The following is a 17,249-nucleotide window of genomic DNA, read 5'->3' on the forward strand; positions in this document are numbered from 1 at the left end:
ATCAGCATCACTGATTTTTCCTTTGTCTCAGGTTGCAGTGTGGCTCAGCAGAGCACCGTTAGTGATCTTGGCCTTGTTTGAAATGTTGAATTTTGTTCATCATGGGTTTTTTGCATTTATTTTGATTTAAGAAACATTGCATTAAATACTATTCATCTCGATTGCTGAGTTTGGGGCACCTTCTGATCCCACCTCTGTCTCCAAAACCCTCCCCCGTTACTCCCATCCAGCCAGTGGCCTTCTTCCTGTGCCTCCACCATCTTGAGCTCATTCCAACCTTCAACCTATGCCCTAGGACTATTCCCTCTGGCTGGTGGCCTCCACTCTCAAGAGTTTCTCATGGTGACTCCTTTGTACCATTAACTTAACTCAGCTGCCACCTCCTTGAAGAGTCTTGCCTGACGACCCCACGCACACTGGCACCTCCTCATACCCTGTCACGCATCTGGATTCATGGTCTTCCTTGTACCTTCTGCTGTCTGAATGTATTTGACTGTATCTTTACTGCCTGTCTCCTCACTAGAATGTGAGTTTCATGAGAGTAGTAGGAATCTTGTCTGGCTCGTTCCCTGCCTTATGCCCAGGGACTCAGTGATTATTCGTCAAGTGATAAAAGGGGTGTGGAGGTGAGTGCTCCCCAGCACAGGGTCCAGCTGTCTGCAGGCATTGGGAATCTAGCCCATTGTATTATCGCCAGTTGTTTTCCTGTCTGTCTCTCCTCCGTCCCCGTATTGGCCCATGAGTCCTCCAGGTCGGCTCCTATTGCTCCCTCTCCATATACCTCGCACCCAGCAGCAGCCTGGCACTGAGATGGGACTCAAGGATGCTTGCTGCGTGAATAGAATTCCTGGAAATGGCCTCTGAGTTCCCCAGGCAGCCTGGGCTGTGAGCAGTGCCAGGAAGGCTGACTTACCTGTTCACATCCACCTCCCTCCCACTCATTCAGCTTGTCAGACCAGGGAGGGCCTCGGTAAATGTCTAGTTCAATTAATTTTACAGACTAGGCAGCAACGTGGGAAAATGTTCATGATGACATGCTGATGGAACAATGCAGAAAACAAAATTATCTTTGAATACTATCAATTACTCACTTAACAAATATTTCTTGGGCAACTATTATGTACCAGGCACTGTTGAGGCACTGGGATATGGCAAAGGACAAGACAGACACAGTCCTTGACCATAGAGACTAGTCTAGTGGGGAAGACAGACAACAAACAAGGAAAATAATAAAGGAGCGAGGTTACCAATATGGTGTGTCCTCCAGAGAAAATAAAGCAGTGTGAGATGAAGGAGACTTTAGGTAGGGTGGCCAGGGAAGGCTTCTCTAAGGAGGTGACAGCAGAACGATGAGGAGGAGCCAGCCATGAAAATGGGGGTAAGATAGAAAAAAATAAGCTGCTCGTTTTGAGAGCCCATGCAGATGCAATGGTTGGAACTCTGGCAGCCATCTCAGGCCATGAGGCAACTGTAAAGACTGAAGTCACAAGCTGAAACCAGAGGAGTAGAAGGAAGAAGGAGCCTGAGTCCCTGATGACTGTGGGGCTGCCACACCATTGGTTTACTCAGTGACATGCTAGGAAGCTGGCTGTCTGGGAAAAACTTTTTTTAAGCCCCAACAGTGCCAATTTCCATGGTGTGAATGCTCCCACTCAAGTGGATTTCAAGTTATCATGTGAAGTAGTAGTTGGACTCGGCATTGGGATGAGATGCACACAATCAGCTCTCAGGAGCCAGTGCAACCCGCTGCAGCACCCCCTACCTGGAGTCCTTTCATAGAGACTTGTCTTATATGAGAGAGAAATGCACCCCATCTGACTGCAGCTACTTCAGCCAGGGCTCTGTTACTAACAGCTGAAAGTCATTCCTAACATTCATATGCAGCTTGAGCAGATGCAGTCCTTGGAGCAGAGGAATCTTGCTTGCCTAAGAGAGTAGAAAGACTGCTCCTCAGGTGCCCCTGACAGCCTTGGGCTGTCCAGCCTGGGACACAGTGTGGCTTAGAGGCAGATGTTGAGGAGATGGGCCGAGTGCTACAGTTCTCCCTCTGGAGGTCCCTGTGGGTCCACAGAAGACCCAGCCACCCAGGCAGCTCTTCAGGATTTCTAAGAAACTGCCTTGGAGTCTGAGTTCCTCACATTGCTCAGGGCACTCGAGAAACCTGGACGAATTCCTCCCAGATTTTGGAGTCAGGGAATAAGGACAGCGGGCTTGCTCCTTCCTTCTGGATCCTGGGGGAATCGGAACACTCATTTGCCCATTCCACAAACATGTGGCGAGACCTTGGGCCCCGCATGGTGCTGTGTCAGGGATGGGGACAGGGATGAGGGACGAGTCCCAAACCTGATGCCACAAGGTGTGCATATGTTGGGGTGACAGTCGGGGACACAGACACTTACATCACGGGGAATGCTGCGATCGTGTTAGGAGATCCCAAACTTGCTCCTCTCCCTATATTCCCCATCTCAGTGAAGGGCACCCCTCCCCCAACTCCATCCCAGCCAGAAACCTCGGAGTGAGAGTCATCCTTGAGTCCTACCGCCTCCAAGCCAATCAATCCAGTTACCAGGTTTGCTCTGGAATTTGTTCTCTCCTCTCTGTGTGCTGCCTCTGGTTCAGTTTTCACCACTTTTTTTCTGGGCTGTGGCCCCAGGCTCCTCCCTGCCTCTAGCTCTCCTGCTGCTCCAAGTGCCCTGCATAGCAGCTGCAGTGATTGTTCTAAAGGGCAGATCTATAAATGCTTTCCCCTCTCACTCTCCCCATTGTGCCAGTCCACAGATTTCCACATTGTCTGGGAAGAAAGGCACAAAGCCTTAAGGTGACATTCAAGGCTCTTCACTGCTGGCCCCAACCTTTTCTTCTCCAGTCCTAGCTCTTGGTCCAGATGTGTGCTGTCCAATATGACACTCGTGGCTATTTAAATTGCAATTAATTAAAATGAAATAAAATGGAAAATTCAGTTCCTTGGTTGCACTGGTCGCATTTCAAGTGCTTGCCAGCCACATGGGCTGCTGTATCAGACAGTGCAGACACAGAACTGCCCATTCTCCCAGAGAGTTCTAGCGGATGGTACTGCTCTAGACACACTAAGCAGCTCACACGGCTCTCCAGGCCTTTACATATCAATCAAGACCCAGAGCAAATGTCACCTCCCCTGGGAGTCCATATCTCAAACTGTGTGCACAGTGTCCCACACTTGTACCCTGATGGCACACACTGCATTTTAATTGCAAGGTTACCTGTCAATCTCCCCTACTAGGCTGGGCACAGTGGCTCACACCTGTAATCCCAACACTTTGGGAGGCTGAGGCAGGTGGATCACCTGAGGTCAGAAGTTCAAAACCAGCCTGACCAACATGGCAAAACCCCGTCTCTACTAAAAATACAAAAATTAGCCGGGCGTGGTGGCGGCTGCCTGTAAGCCTGGCTACTCGGGAGGCTGAGGTGAGAAAATCGCTTTAACTGAGGTGGAGGTTGCAGTGAGCCAAGATCATGCCACTGCACTCCAGCCTGGGCGACAGAACCCAGTCTCTAAAAAAAAAAAAAAAAAAAAAATCCCCTACTAGATTGTACACTCCAGCCTGGGTGACAGAGCGAGACTCCGTCTTTAAAAAAAAGAAACAAAAAAATCTCCCCTACTAGATTGTGGGCTCTTGAGGGCAGGGACTGTAGAAAGGGGAGATTTTCACAATCTCAGTACCTAGGACAGGGCCACACACCGCTGGCCTCGCTGAGTCTTCAGGATGTTCCTGCCCAGGGATGGGGCTAGGCTGGGTCAGAGCTCACCACTGAAAGGGTGCGGCGGGGAGAGAAGGCCCCCAGCAGGCAGAGTTCCCTGGGTGGGCTAGGTGCAGAGCCCGAGGAGAACAGCTAACTTAGGAAAACCACACCCTAGAGTCCTGAAGGCAGGACTTAGAAGGCTGCCTGAGCTGTGTCACCCCTCCCCCTCCAACATGTCTCCTTCCTCGGTTAGAAAAATGGCTCTACCACCCACTAGGCTGTGTGAACCTAGGATGTCACCTAACCTCTCTGTGCCCCAGTGCCTTGTCTGAAAAATGGGGATAATCATATCTCCTAGGGTTGGGAGGGTAAAATGAGACAATGGTAAGAAGTGTTCAGCCTCACAGGGCACAGAGCCTGGCACACCCTGGGTGCTCGGGAGACAGAGCAGTCACTGTGTCCCGTATGCGGCTTCCTAGTCGCTTCTTTGTGTCTTCATCCCTCACTGTGTCCAGGTGGCCCCTCCTTCCCTTCTCAGATGGCCAGAGCAGGAAGAGGCTGCAGGGACCATCTGGTCCAACCCCTTGGATTGCCAGGACAGGAAACACAGGCCCAAGGGAAGGGACTGACTGGCCCACGGCCACACACAGCTTGACAGAGGAGAACAAACTGGAAATTTTACTCCAGCAGAGAGGTCACACAGGAAACTGGAGCCTGATAAACTCCCAAGTGATAGAGCTTAACCCTGAGGAAGGACACCCGGTAACAGCAAAGACACAGGACCAGAGGGGCTGGAGGCGGGTGTGGTTTGGGTTTGAATTTCACAGGCATCTTGTCACCTAATTCTCACAACAATTCACAAGGTTAGTAATGTCTTTATTTCGCCCATCTCACAGAGGGGGAAATTGAGGGTCAGTGAGGTTAGGCGGTTGCCTAAGTTCACACAGCTAGTAAGGGCAGAGGGGAGGCTCTCAGTGGCTCCAAAAATCCATGTTCAAAATCTCTTGGCCTCCCTACCTCCCACGCAAATCAATGCAGCAAAAATTTCTGAGTACCCAGTGAGTGTCAGGCTTTGTGCTGGCCACTCCAGGGGTGGGTCTATACATGGTCCTTGAAGAATTTGCAGTTAGTTGAGGAGGAAGGAGGAAGAAACTTGAATAGGTAAAATACAAAGAAGAACAGGATAAACATGGAGGGCCTGCTAGGATCCAGTACAGCTGACAACACCTGGCTGTGCTCACAGCACCCTCCCTCCACCTTGGTTTCCAAATCTGTAAAGGTTTTTTTTTTTTTTTTTTTTTTTTTGAGACAGAATCTTGCTTTGTCACCCAGGCGGGAGTGTAGTGGTGCGATCTTGGCTCACTGCAACCTCTGCCTCCCAGGTTCAAGTGATTCTCTTGCCTCAGCCTCCTGAGTAGCTGGGATTATAGGCGCCCGCCACAATGCCCGGCTAATTTTTGTAGTTTTGTATTTCTAGTAGAGATAGGGTTTCGCCATGTTGGCCAGGCTGGTCTTGAACTCCTGACCTCAAGTGATCCACCTACCTTGGCCTCCCAAAGTGCTGGGATTACAGGCATCAGCCATGGCGCCGGGCCTCTAAGTAAGGCCTAACAGTACCTGTTCCATAGACTTACTCTGTGAATGAAATGACTTAATTCATGGCCTGACATGATGTACAGGGTGAGCTCAATCAATATTAGTTGTCATTATCATCATAGTAACTATATGTAAAGTTGAGACTCAGAACTGGGGGAGCTTCAAGGAAGGATTTTATTTCTGACGGAAGGAAAAAGGAAGATGGATGGCCAGGGTTCCTTCAAGTCTCCAGGATGGGCCAGGGCATTGCAGGTGGGGAGAACAGGTTGGGTAGGGGCCCACCCTCACATGTGTAGGAAGTGGGGGTGGTTGGGGATGGCTGCAGCCAGGCATGTGACAGGTAGGTGGAGTCACAAGCTGGAAAGGCCAGTTGGGGCTGGCTAGGGTAGGGGTGGATACTGGAGGAGGCCTTGAATGTCAGCCTGGGAGAGTTGGATTCCACAGGGCCCCATCAGAGCAGGGGCTGGCAGGGCAGGATGAGGTGACTGTGGAGGACACACTTCAGAGGGTGGGGCTGTGGAGTCTGCGCAGCCCTGAGCACACAGTTATGCAAATATGCCAGTTTGAGGCTCTGGGGCTCTTAATTGGTATGAAGAAGCCAGGACTGGGGCAACAGAGGAGTTGGGGGGGCACAGAGAGGCAGGGCTCAAATGTTCCCAAGGCCAGATCTCTCCTGCTGTGAGGCCATCCCTCCCTCTGGCCCGGGGCACAAAGCAGCTGTGGAAAACCATCTCGGCTCTGGCTTCAGGGACTCTTCATCAGAAAAGCCTGTGTTCAAATCCTGACTGCATGACTTTTGCTCAGGGCTCACCTCCACAAGCTTTCACAGTGTTGTGATGAAGGCTAAGTGAGATGGCTCCTATGACATGGTCCAGCATGGTGCTGCACACAGTAGGTGCTCAAGCCCCTCCTCTTCTCCATGCCTGGGTACTGCTCTCTCTTTCCCTCTCTGACCCAAGGATGCCAGAAACCTGACCGTGACAAACTTGAACTTGCCTCTCTCTTTCCTCCCCCAGTCTTTCATCTATACCTAGAACTGGATGCTCCTGGTCCTCCCAACAGACTGGAATTCTTCTATATCTTCAAGCCCCGACCCTCCCTGTGCAATTCTGAGCCACACGATCTCTGGCAACATCTGGCCACTCCCTGCTTCTAGGGTCTCCCACCCGCTCCCCTGGCACACTGCCCCAGAGTGCTTGCTCCATAATACAGACCTGGCTGGGCTGCACTTGCCTGCTCACATCTGTTTCTGGCTTCCTAGCATGTTAAGCATCAAGCTTAGTGGGTGCATGCATATGCGTGTGTGAGCTTGTGTGTGCATGCATATGTATATGTATACTTGTGTGTGTGCATGTGTGTGTACATTCAAGCATTCAAAGCCCCTCCTGTGCTGGTCAAGCCTCACTTTTCCATTCTTGCCTCCTGCCACACCCTCCCCTCCAGCCACAACAAACCACCTGAATGTGTGCTCACCTCCATCCTGTCCCTGGTCACACTCAGATAACCTGAGTTCAAGTTCCAGCTTCAGGGACACTTAGTGGTTTTCTGACCTTAGGCACAGTTTCTTTCTTTTTTTTTTCCCCCTAATTAAAAAAAAAATTTTTTTTAGAGATAAGGGCTCACTCTGTCACCTAGGCTGAAGTGCAGTGGTGCAATCATAGCTCACTATAGCCTCAAACTCCTGGGGCTCAAGTAATCCCCCTGCCTCAGCCCCCCAAGTACCTAGCACTACAGGCATGCACCATGCCTGGATAATGTTTAAAAATTTATTGTAGAGATGGGGTCTCTCTGTGTTGCCCAGGAGGGTCTTGAACTCCCAGCTCCTGGCCTCAAATGATCCTCGCACCTTGGCCTCCCAAAAGCTGGGATTAGAAGCATAAGCCACTGTGCTTAGCCTCTTTTTTTAAAAAAAAAAATTTATTGAGGTAAAATATACATATATAACTTATCATTTAACCATTTTTAAGTATACAATTCAGAGGCAGTAAATACATTTATATTCTTTACCCCCCTTTCTTCCTCCCACTTCTTCTCCTTTCTCTCTTTCCAGTCCCTTAGGCATAGTTTCTGTTTTTCCTTTTTTTTTTTTGAGACGGGGTCTCACTCTGTCACCCAGGCTGGCTGGAGTGCAGTGGCATGATCGCAGCTCACTGCAGCTTCAACCTCCTGGGCTCAGGCGATCCTCCCACCTCCGCCTCCCAAACAGCTGGGACTACAGGTGCATGAAACCATGCCTGGCTAATTTTTTTTTGCATTTTTTGTAGAGATAGGGTTTTGCCTTGTTGCCCAGGCTGGTCTCGAACTTCTGGACTCAAGCAATCCTCCTGCCTTGACCTCTCAAAGTACTGGAATTACAGGTGTGAGCTACTGTGCTTAGCCAGGCACCGTTTCTGAGCCTCAGTTTCTCCATTTGTAAAATGGGGCAATGAGATCCATCTCATAGGGTTACTGTTAAAATTAAATGAGAGGTAGGCTGGGGGAGAGAGAAAGGAGAGTGTGCCTGCTTGTCAAAGCCTTGAATCCGGTCCCTGGAATGCTCTGCACCAGGCTGTGCATGTTTTTATTCCCTCTGTCCATAACATCTTTCTTTCTGCTCCTTGGCCTGAAGCACTCGGCACATCTTTTAGGATTCAGCTCAACAGAGCAAGCCTCAGTTACAGCAACCTACCAGTTCATGGGCCTATCTCTCGGGACCACACAGGGCCAGGTCTTGTGTAGCTCTCTTCTAGGCCCAACACAGGGCTGGCCCTCTGTAGCCACGGCACATATACTGGCTGAAGAAATTATGTGTATGTGTGTATATATACACACACACACACACACACACACGTATATATGTGTGTATATATGTGTGTATATATACATACCTGTATATATATGTATAAATATATGTCTATATATAGACTATATATAGACGCACATATACACGTGTATATACATTTATGCACACACACATATGTATATGTATATGTAATTTTTTTTGAGATGGAGTCTTGCTGTGTCACCCAGGCTAGAGTGTAGTGGCACAATCTCGGCTCACGGCAACCTCTGCCTCCCGGGTTCAAGCGATTCTCGTGCCTCAGCCTCCTGAGTAGCTGGGACTACAGGCATGTGCCACCATGCTCAGCTAATTTTTTTTTTTTTTTGTATTTTTAGTAGAGATGGGGGTTTCATCATGTTGGCCAGGCTGATCTTAAACTCAGGTGATCCACCTGCCTTGGCCTCCCAAAGTACTGGGATTACAGGCGTGGGCCACTGCGCCCAGCCCAGAAATTATTAAGTGAATCCCTGAATCCAAGACAGAACTCACCTCCAAATCTTCCTCATCCACTCTGAGTGTTCAAGCAAAGATGGAGGTCAGGAAGGTAAATGGTACTGAGAAAACAACACTGGACTGAGAGTCAGGAGAGCTGAGCTCTGGTCTAACCCTGGGCAAGCCAGTTTCCCCATCTGCAAAATGGGGAGAGTGTCAACTCTTTGATGGTTTCTCAGGTTCCTCCCCATTTGGGTGCTCCCTGGGACAGTTGGCATGTTGGGAAGGAGGGTGAATTCTGAGTCAGAAAGACCAGTTTGAATCTCAGCTCTTCCTCCTACTTGCAGTGTGATCTTGGGAAAGTTACTGAATCTCTCAGCCTCAGTTTCTTCATCTGTGAGATGTACTGATCCCAGTCCCACTCAGGGAGGAGGGAAAGAAAAAGTCCTTGTGAGGATGAAATGCCCATAACAAAGCACCTGGCACACAGTAAGTGTCCCATAACTTACTTTGTGCTGAGTAGCTGGGAATACAGGCATATGCCACCATGCCCAGCCAGCTTTGCCCTCACAGAGGCTGCTGTTGGCAGAGAAATCCTGCCCTCTCCTTGGAAAAGTAACAGCAGAGCCACTTCCCCAGAACACAGACAACCCAGCTGCCTTCCTTTCTATGCTACAAAATAAAGTACCTCTAAATCTATCATTTCTTTGGATATTTAGCAACTCTTTCTCTCTCTTTACACATAAAGCAGGAGGGCTTGTTCTTACTTCCATTTCTCAGATTGCGCAAAAGAGTGTCACCCCCTCTCCTGGAAGAAACCAGAGCCGGGATTTGAACCTAGCCCCCAGCCCCGCTCCCTCCTTGGGTGGCTGCCTTGGTGTCACTGGATCACCATACCCTGCCTGCCAGGGCTTGTGTCCAAGGCTGACCCACTGCTATCTTCTCTGGCATGAAGAAAGCCTTGGGAAGCGCTCCAACGGTCACATGAGGCTTGGAGGGGGCGGCTGAGACTGAATCGGATCCCCTCTCTGGGGGTTAGGAACCTGAGATGGCCAGAGGGCCGGATGCCACGCCTGGTCTGACCAAGATGACGTCCCAACCACCTGCCCTCGGGGCGTCAGCTGGGACAGATGGCCTAGCCCTGTCAATACAGGACAGGCAGGGTGGCTGGGAGACAATTACCCAACCCTCAGAGGCAGCTCAGGGACGATATGTGGCCTAGTCAGACTGGCTTCAAATCCTGGCCCTGCCATTTACCAGCTGGGTAACCAAATGAGTCACTTAATTCCTCTGAGTTTGTTACTTCATCAGTAAAAGAAATAGATAACAGTACCCATCCCACAGGGTGCTATGAAGATTAAATGAGGTAATGCAAGAAAAGCCCTTAGTGCAGTCCCAGGCATTCAGACTGGGCTCAATGAATATTGGCTGAGAAGCCCTGAACTCTTTGGAAATGGGCTCCCTCCCTCCACTTTGCTCAGTGGTCCAGGTACTCAGCAGTGGAGGTGGGGAGGAAGACACCAACACACTCACACATGCACACACATGCACGCATGCATGCACACATGCACACACATGCACATGCACATACACATGCATGCACACATGTAAACACATGCACACATGCATATACATATGCATGCATGCATACACATATGCATGCATGCATACACACAGGTTACACAAAAATCCTTAGAACTATATAGTAATTCCTGCCATGTTTCATGGGGTATGATTATGGGGGGACTTTTACATTATATAGCTCTGCTTCTTATGTTAATTTTATAATGAACAAAGATATTTAAAAATAGTTTCGGGGTACCTACTGTGCCAGGCACGGTACTAGGCACTTCTGATAAAGGATCCCTAACCCTTACAACATCCTTCCCAGGAATATCATATCCTCATGTTACAGATGAGCCTTAGAGAAGGAGCCTTAGAGAAGCAAAGTAATGTGACCAAGGACACACAGCGTGTCAGGTCTGACCCCTGTGATGGAATCTGGAGTACAAAGCAATTGTGCTTAGTAGGTCAGGGAAGGCTTCACAGAGGAGGTGATATTTGACCTGAAGTTTTAAAGTTGAGTAGGACTTCTCTAGGTCAGGTTTCTCAACTAGAGGTGATTTTGACTCTAGGAGACATTTGTCAATGCTTGGAGATGGTTTTGATTGTCACAACTTGGGAGGTGGGTGGAATTTGCTACTGGCATCTAGTGGGTAGAGACCAGGGATGCTGCCAGACTTCCCATAACACACAAGATGGCCCTGCACAACAGTCATCTAGCCCCAAATGTCAACAGTGCCGAGTACGATGTAACCTACTATAGGTGTCATTTATTGAGTGCTGTTAGGTACTAAGCTTTTATAAACATCATCTTGTTTAATCCTAATATAAATACTTCCATGTTGTCCATGAAGGACCCAAGGCTCAGAGATGGTAAATAATCTTCCCAAAGTACACAGTAAATGATAGAGCCAGGATTGAGATTACCTCAGTACAAAGCAGGGCTCTTAATTTCTCTGCTCTGATGCCTCAAGGATTTACAATAAATGTAAAAGCTCCAGGCCAACTGCTAGGTAGGGTGTTGGGAGACTCTGGCTGAGTATAGGCCCAGCCTCCTCTGGCTTCGAGGCCTTGGGCAAGTCCCCTTCCTCCCTCTCCCTCTCGTTTCCCCATCTGTCAAGTGGGCGTGGCACCAGATGATCTGCATGACCCTGCCAGCTCTGAGTCCGTAATTCTGCAGAAGGGCCCCAGCTCCATCAGCTGCTGGGAGAGAAGGGGATGTGAGGGTGGGTTCAGCCTTATTTCTGCTGCATAAATAGCTAATAAGCCTTGCCTTCCCCATATGGAGGGAGAGGAAGGTGGGGGTGGAGGGTGCCCTGAATCTCACCCAGCAGCACATCCTCTCCAGAGGGGAGGCAGATTTCTCTGCCACCCAATTGCCAAGCCCCGAGGACACACCAAAGCAAGGCCTCCTTCTCGGGCCAGAGAGGAGAGTCTGGGCATTCACTCAGCTGGGCACATGAGCTCTCACAGGTAGAAAGAGAAAAGGTGGGCTGTATGTTATTCCAGCCCGTACTGTGTGCCTTTGAACCTCAAATAGCAGGGTAATCCCAGGTCAGCCTCACAAAAGTCCTGGTAGGAAGGAGGCATCCGGACCCCATTGTACAGACAGAGCATCAACGTTACATGAAGTGACTCACCAAGGGGCACACAGTGCCCACAGCAGGTTTGGAACCCAAGTGTATCCAACCCCAGGACAGTGTGCTAGAGAGTAAGCAAGTGGCAGTCCTGTTTTACTTTTCATCCAATAATGAAGCATTTCAATAGTATTTGTAGGTAATACATGTTCAATTTATCCTATGTCCCCCAGGTCATGGGATAGAGTACAGAAGCCCAACATACAGTAATCTGGATTCCCTGGTTTGCAGACAGGAGAACCAAGCCTCTGAAGCAAAGGCTAGAGAGTCAGACAGGGAGGGGAGAGATCAGAGAAGAGGGATCTGGGTCAGGCTGTGCCCTCTAGCCCTGGCTCTCTCACTGTCTGGAAGTGTAGCCTTGGGCAAGTCACATCACTTTTCCAGGCCTCACTTTCCACTCCTACATGATGAAGAGGTTGGACAGATGGTTTCAGACAGAGTCCCTTCAAACTCTTCCTGTTTATGTGACTCCACAGACGGGGAGATGGACAGCAGCAGCGCCTAGCATGATGGCTCTGAGGGTGGAGGGCCAAGCCTTGTGCAGGCTCCCAGAGGCCCAGGCTCTTGCTCACCCTCTGATGGGGTCTTCATCCTCAGACAGCTAGACTGGAAGGGAGTCAGTTGTAGTTTCGAGATAAAAGGGACAGGGAGGGGGCAATGGTGAACATGGGCCATTTCTCCTGAGGCCCATGGGCATCTGCTGGGTGCAGGCCTACTCAAAGACTGGTGTGTGGAGGGATTGGGAGCCCCTACAATACAGGGGAAAGTAGTTATTTAGTTTCTGTTTGACTATCTCAAGGCCAGAGAGCTCATTACCTCCCAAGTTAGCCCACTCCATTTTCATAAAATGTTTGAGACAAAAACCTTCTGCTTCCAAATGCTCCACAGTCTCATCCAGCTTAGGCCAGGGTTGGTCATTCTTTCATTCATTCATTTGGTCTTTCTTGGTGTGTGCTGTGGACCAGGCCTTGCACCAGGCTTTGTGGCCATGGATAGGAGAAACAAGATACTGTCTCTGGCCTTGGAGAACTATGTGCTCCACTAGTATCCCAAAGCCAGGAACATGGGACTGCTGGATTTCAGTGATTTAGCTTGAAAAAAGGATTCCAGGCCCAAATAAGCTTGGGAACCATTTTATTAAACACAGTAAAATAGATTTATTTGCAGCAAGACTTCTCTAAGCTTTTAATATGCAAATGCATACTGAAAATTCTCCAAGGGGGTGGGTATAAAAAATATACTACATTTCTCATACTTATTAATAGAGAGCATTTGGGGAAATGCAGTTCTAATGCTTTTTTTTTTTTTTTTTTTTTTTTTACCAGTGGAGCTTGGAGAAGGCTTCACAGAGAGGACATTTGGGCAAGGCCTTAAAAGTTGAGTAGGAGTTTGTCAGTGAAGACAGGAAGTCTAGAGTTCTTTGCCAACTATGCTCAGGTCCCTCTGCATATACCGTTTCGCTTAGTCTTCAAAGGTCCTGATGTGGGGGACAGAGCCAAAGAAGTAATCAAAAACCCTTAGAGACTCCTAGAGTCTAGGGTCTAGACCCTCCCTTCTTGAATCACCGTACATCTGGGCCTTATTCTCCAAGTCTTTACTCTTCAAGTCCTGGCCCCACTCAATCTGGCCTCTACTCTGGCTTAAATCTAAACTTGTTGTAGAGTATCTGGACCTGATCTCAGTTTTAACCCCTCATACATCTTGGTCTAACCCTCGGCACTCAAACCTGCCCTCTCAAGCAGTTTGGCACCCTATCTTATACCCCTCTATTAGGTTTCACCCTCACCTGTCCTGCACATTCTAGCCCCCGTACTCCCCTTAGTCCTGATGCACATCTGATCCAGTCTCCGGCCCCACAGAACCCCCAGCCTGCCAGAGCTCAGCTACCCGGTTTAGTACAGACCCATCCTCGCGGCCTCGCCCTCAGTCTGACAGCGGCCCTGCCTTTCCCCAGCTCTGATTCCACTTCGTTCACAACCCTGCCCCAGCCCAGTATCTGGTCCAGTTCTGATCTCACTCGTTTCCGCCGTCCCATCCGCGTCCTCGACTTCCTAACCACGGACCAGCCCCTACTCCAGGTCTGTCTCAGATTCTGCCGGGTACGGACTGCCCAAGGCCCCGCCCCCACGGCCCCGCCCCGCGGCGGCCCCGCCCCTCCCTGTCCCATGTTACTCCTGATAGGGCCCTGACCCTGCCGGCGGCCCCGCCCCGGGACCATTCTGACTGGGTCTGGCCCGCAGTCCAGCCCTGACCCCACCCCCGACTCGACCCCACCTCCAGCCCGGCCCCGCCCCTGCCCCAGGCCGCCCGAGCAGCGCACCTGCAGCTCCTCGAAGGCGTCGTCGATGCCGGTGACCTGGTGCTGCTCGTGCAGCGCGGGCTCGTCGCAGAAGAAGCAGAGCAGCGCGCGGTCCGTGAGGCAGAAGAGCTTGACCTTGTCGTGCGCCTGGCAGGGTCGCGCGGCGCGGCGCGCGTTGAGGATGGCGTCCAGCGGGAAGGCGCTGTAGCGCTCCACGATGTTGGCCAGCTTGAGGCTGGGCGCCAGCGCGGGCTCGGCGAACGTGCGCCGGCACTCGGGGCAGTCGCGGGCGCCCTGCGCCTCCTGCCGCACCCAGTGCTCGGTGATGCAGCGGCGGCAGAAGTAGTGCTCGCAGCCCAGGCTCACAGGGTCCTGGTAGATGCTCAGGCAGATGGAGCACAGCAGCTCGTCCTTGAGGCTGCACGCCATGGCGCCGGGGGCGGCAGAGAGGGGGGCCCGAGGGGCAGGGGGGCGGCCGAGAGAGCGCGGCGCTGTCGGAGGCAGCACCGAGGGCTGGGCGCGGGGACGAGGCCCGTACAGGCAGGGGTAGGAGCTACCGGAGAAGGGAGGGGGTGCTGTCCGGAAGGAGGGTAACGCGAGGAAGGGGTGCGCGGCTGAGACTCCCTGGGACGCCAGCCCGGGAGGGCGGTCTAGAGGTAGTGGGCAGCTCAAGGCGATGGGCGCTGGGAGGAGGCCGTGAGCGGCTGAGGGACGGAGATCCTGGCGGGGAGGTTCTAGGGGGCGGGGCAGTCCTAAGGGATAGGAGCTGGGAGAAGGGGATCCCGGAGGGGGGTGGAGCCCTTGAAGGGGTCGAAATCCCGGGGTGAGGGCTTTGGGGGGAGGGCGAGAAGCTGGGGATGGGGAATCCTGGGGGAGGGGGCAGCCAGGCCAAGCCGTACATTGGCTGTGACCGGCAGAGAAGAGAAGGGGTGCCGGCCCGCTCAGCTGCCGGATCCCGGCCCCAAACCCTGGCCCAGCGCGGCCCCTTACCCCCACGGGCTTAGCAGCCACCGCTTCGGTCCAGCGCAGCCTCTCAACCCGGAACCAGCCGAATCCGAGCTGCCGGTGGCCGCGGCTACCTCCCCGCCCCCGTAGGCGGGACCCAAGCAACTCCGCCCCCGCAGCGGGCGGGGGAGGGGCGGGGCCGCCAGCCGGTTGACCCCCCGCCCCGCCCCCACCATCCTCCGGCTCCCCAGCTGTTCCTTGGGGTGTGTACTTGGAACTGCATCCAGGTCTCGCTTAGGGTCCCCGCGGCGAGGCGGAGCAGGGACAGCAGCTAATTTGAGAGCACGACAAATAAACAAGGAGCATCTTTCTGGATCATTGATTGAAGATGTAGAAAAAATCATATTTTGTATTAAAATGAACAAGAATATGTTTGGAATACAACTTCTGCATAAAATATAAAGATAAAACTCTTGAAATGCCCTGCTTGCTTAGAGCAAGTTCAAGGCCCTCACACTCCTAAGCCCTGGGGTCCCATTTCCTCTTCACTTCCTTAAGGAGTGCTTGGGGAGAAGTTTGGAAAGCCCTGGCTAACATCTGGTCCCGGAGGCTGCCTCCATTGGCAAACAATTTTGGAGTGCTGTGTGTGTGTGTGTGTGTGTGTGTGTGTGTGTAAGGGGTGAGGGGTGGTGCAGGAGAGAGGGAGGAAAAGTAGTAGGAAAATTTGTCTTGTGTGCCAGATGGAGAGAGGATAAGGGATTTCTAGGCAGAGGAGACAGCCTGTGCAAAAGCATAGAGGCGTGAAAGGGGAGAGCAAAGTGAAGGAAGTGCAAGTAATTCTGTACTGTCGGGGGTGGGGTGGAGAAGGGGCCTGGGTGGGCTGGAGGGCATTGTGGGTCATGGTAAAGAATTTCTTGAAGGCATTGGGCATTCAGGCAAGGGAATGACCTGGTCCGATTGGGTTTCAGGAAGTCTCGGAGATATTCATTATACCATCTGCAAGGTGAAGAAGACAGGGAGCTTTTCCGATGTGTCTGCGCATGCACAGCACTCAGCACACAGTAAAGGTGTGTAGCTGAATAACCGCATCAACGCCAGGGGTTGCAGGAGAAGGAAAGACTGGGCACCCCTGAGGTGCTGTTGTCATCGTGCCTGCAGGAGGTGAGACCCGAACTGGGGCCCCAACAGTGGGTAAGGAGAGAAGGCTAGGGTATTGCAAGTACAGACACGGTGACATTTGGTGATGGTTGGATACGGGGGTGAGGGAAATGAGGCATTGGGGGTGGCTACCAGTTTCTGCCTCCTCCAGAAATATCTTCATTGGTGTTAAACTTTATTGAGGTACAGTTTATGAAAAAGCTCTCAGTTTAGTTAGTTTAGTTCTCTAGACACTTTCTGCATCACACCCTCATCTGGCCCAGAATCTCCATCACTGCCAGAAAAATAGTTGGTTGTTCATGCAACAGCAATTACTCCACTTTTTCTTATAGGCAGAGCCCTGATTTTGTTCAGGTGGCCCCTTCCCCATGTGACCAAAGGAAGGCTGACCCCAACCCATTTCCAGGAGTGAGTCTTGTTTGGTCCAAGTCCATTATGGTGGTCTCATTCCTCTTGCCCATGATGGTTTGGGCAGGTCCAGCCTGAAAAACTAAAGGGGAAGCCTATGGCAGAGAGGGGAATTCAGGAAAGGATCTCTTGACTTTGCAAAATAGTCTGCCCCTTTGCTGGGATATGTTTGGTGGCAATGCTTGGAATTGCAGTAGCCATCTTGCTCCCAGTCTGAGGATACAGCAGATACAGAAGGGAGGGCAAGGCCAAGAGAGTCCTAGGGAAGAGAAACTTTTATTCTGATGCAGAGTCTGGACTTCAGGATATGTGAGATGGTCCATCTTATTGCATAAGCCAGTTTAATATAGTAGTGCATTGTCACTTTGCAACCCAGAGAATCCCAACTGATACACTGATGTGCACCCCTAATGAGGGGGTGGGGAAGGTGAACAGGGCAGAGTCTAAATTATTGAAGCATTTGAAATGAAATGAAAAAAAAAAAAAGACTTGATGATGGATGAAACAGTGACTTCATTATTCAACATGTATTTACTGATGCTGACTCCGACCAGGTCTTTGTGAGGGGATGAAATAAACTATGCTCCTTGCTCCCAAGGAACTGGTGGTCTAGAGGGCAAAATCAATGAGAAATTCTTATCCGGCACAGTCTGGCTTGCTAAGCATTCTC

At 51.1% G+C, this 17,249-nt stretch overlaps 1 protein-coding gene across 1 annotated transcript in view; it reads right to left on the minus strand.

The window, feature by feature from the left end:
- Positions 1–15,139, minus strand: part of TRIM62 (tripartite motif containing 62) — a 36,336-nt gene extending 21,197 nt beyond the window's left edge. The window contains exon 1 of the mRNA XM_030942865.1: positions 14,090–15,139. Within this exon, the coding sequence (XP_030798725.1) occupies positions 14,090–14,497 (408 nt within the window). The 5' untranslated portion in view covers positions 14,498–15,139. The remainder of the gene's footprint in view (positions 1–14,089) is intronic.
- Positions 15,140–17,249: the final 2,110 nt, after the last annotated feature.

The sequence above is a fragment of the Rhinopithecus roxellana genome, chromosome 12 (genome assembly GCF_007565055.1).
Source record: "Rhinopithecus roxellana isolate Shanxi Qingling chromosome 12, ASM756505v1, whole genome shotgun sequence".
NCBI classification, from domain to species: domain Eukaryota; kingdom Metazoa; phylum Chordata; class Mammalia; order Primates; family Cercopithecidae; genus Rhinopithecus; species Rhinopithecus roxellana.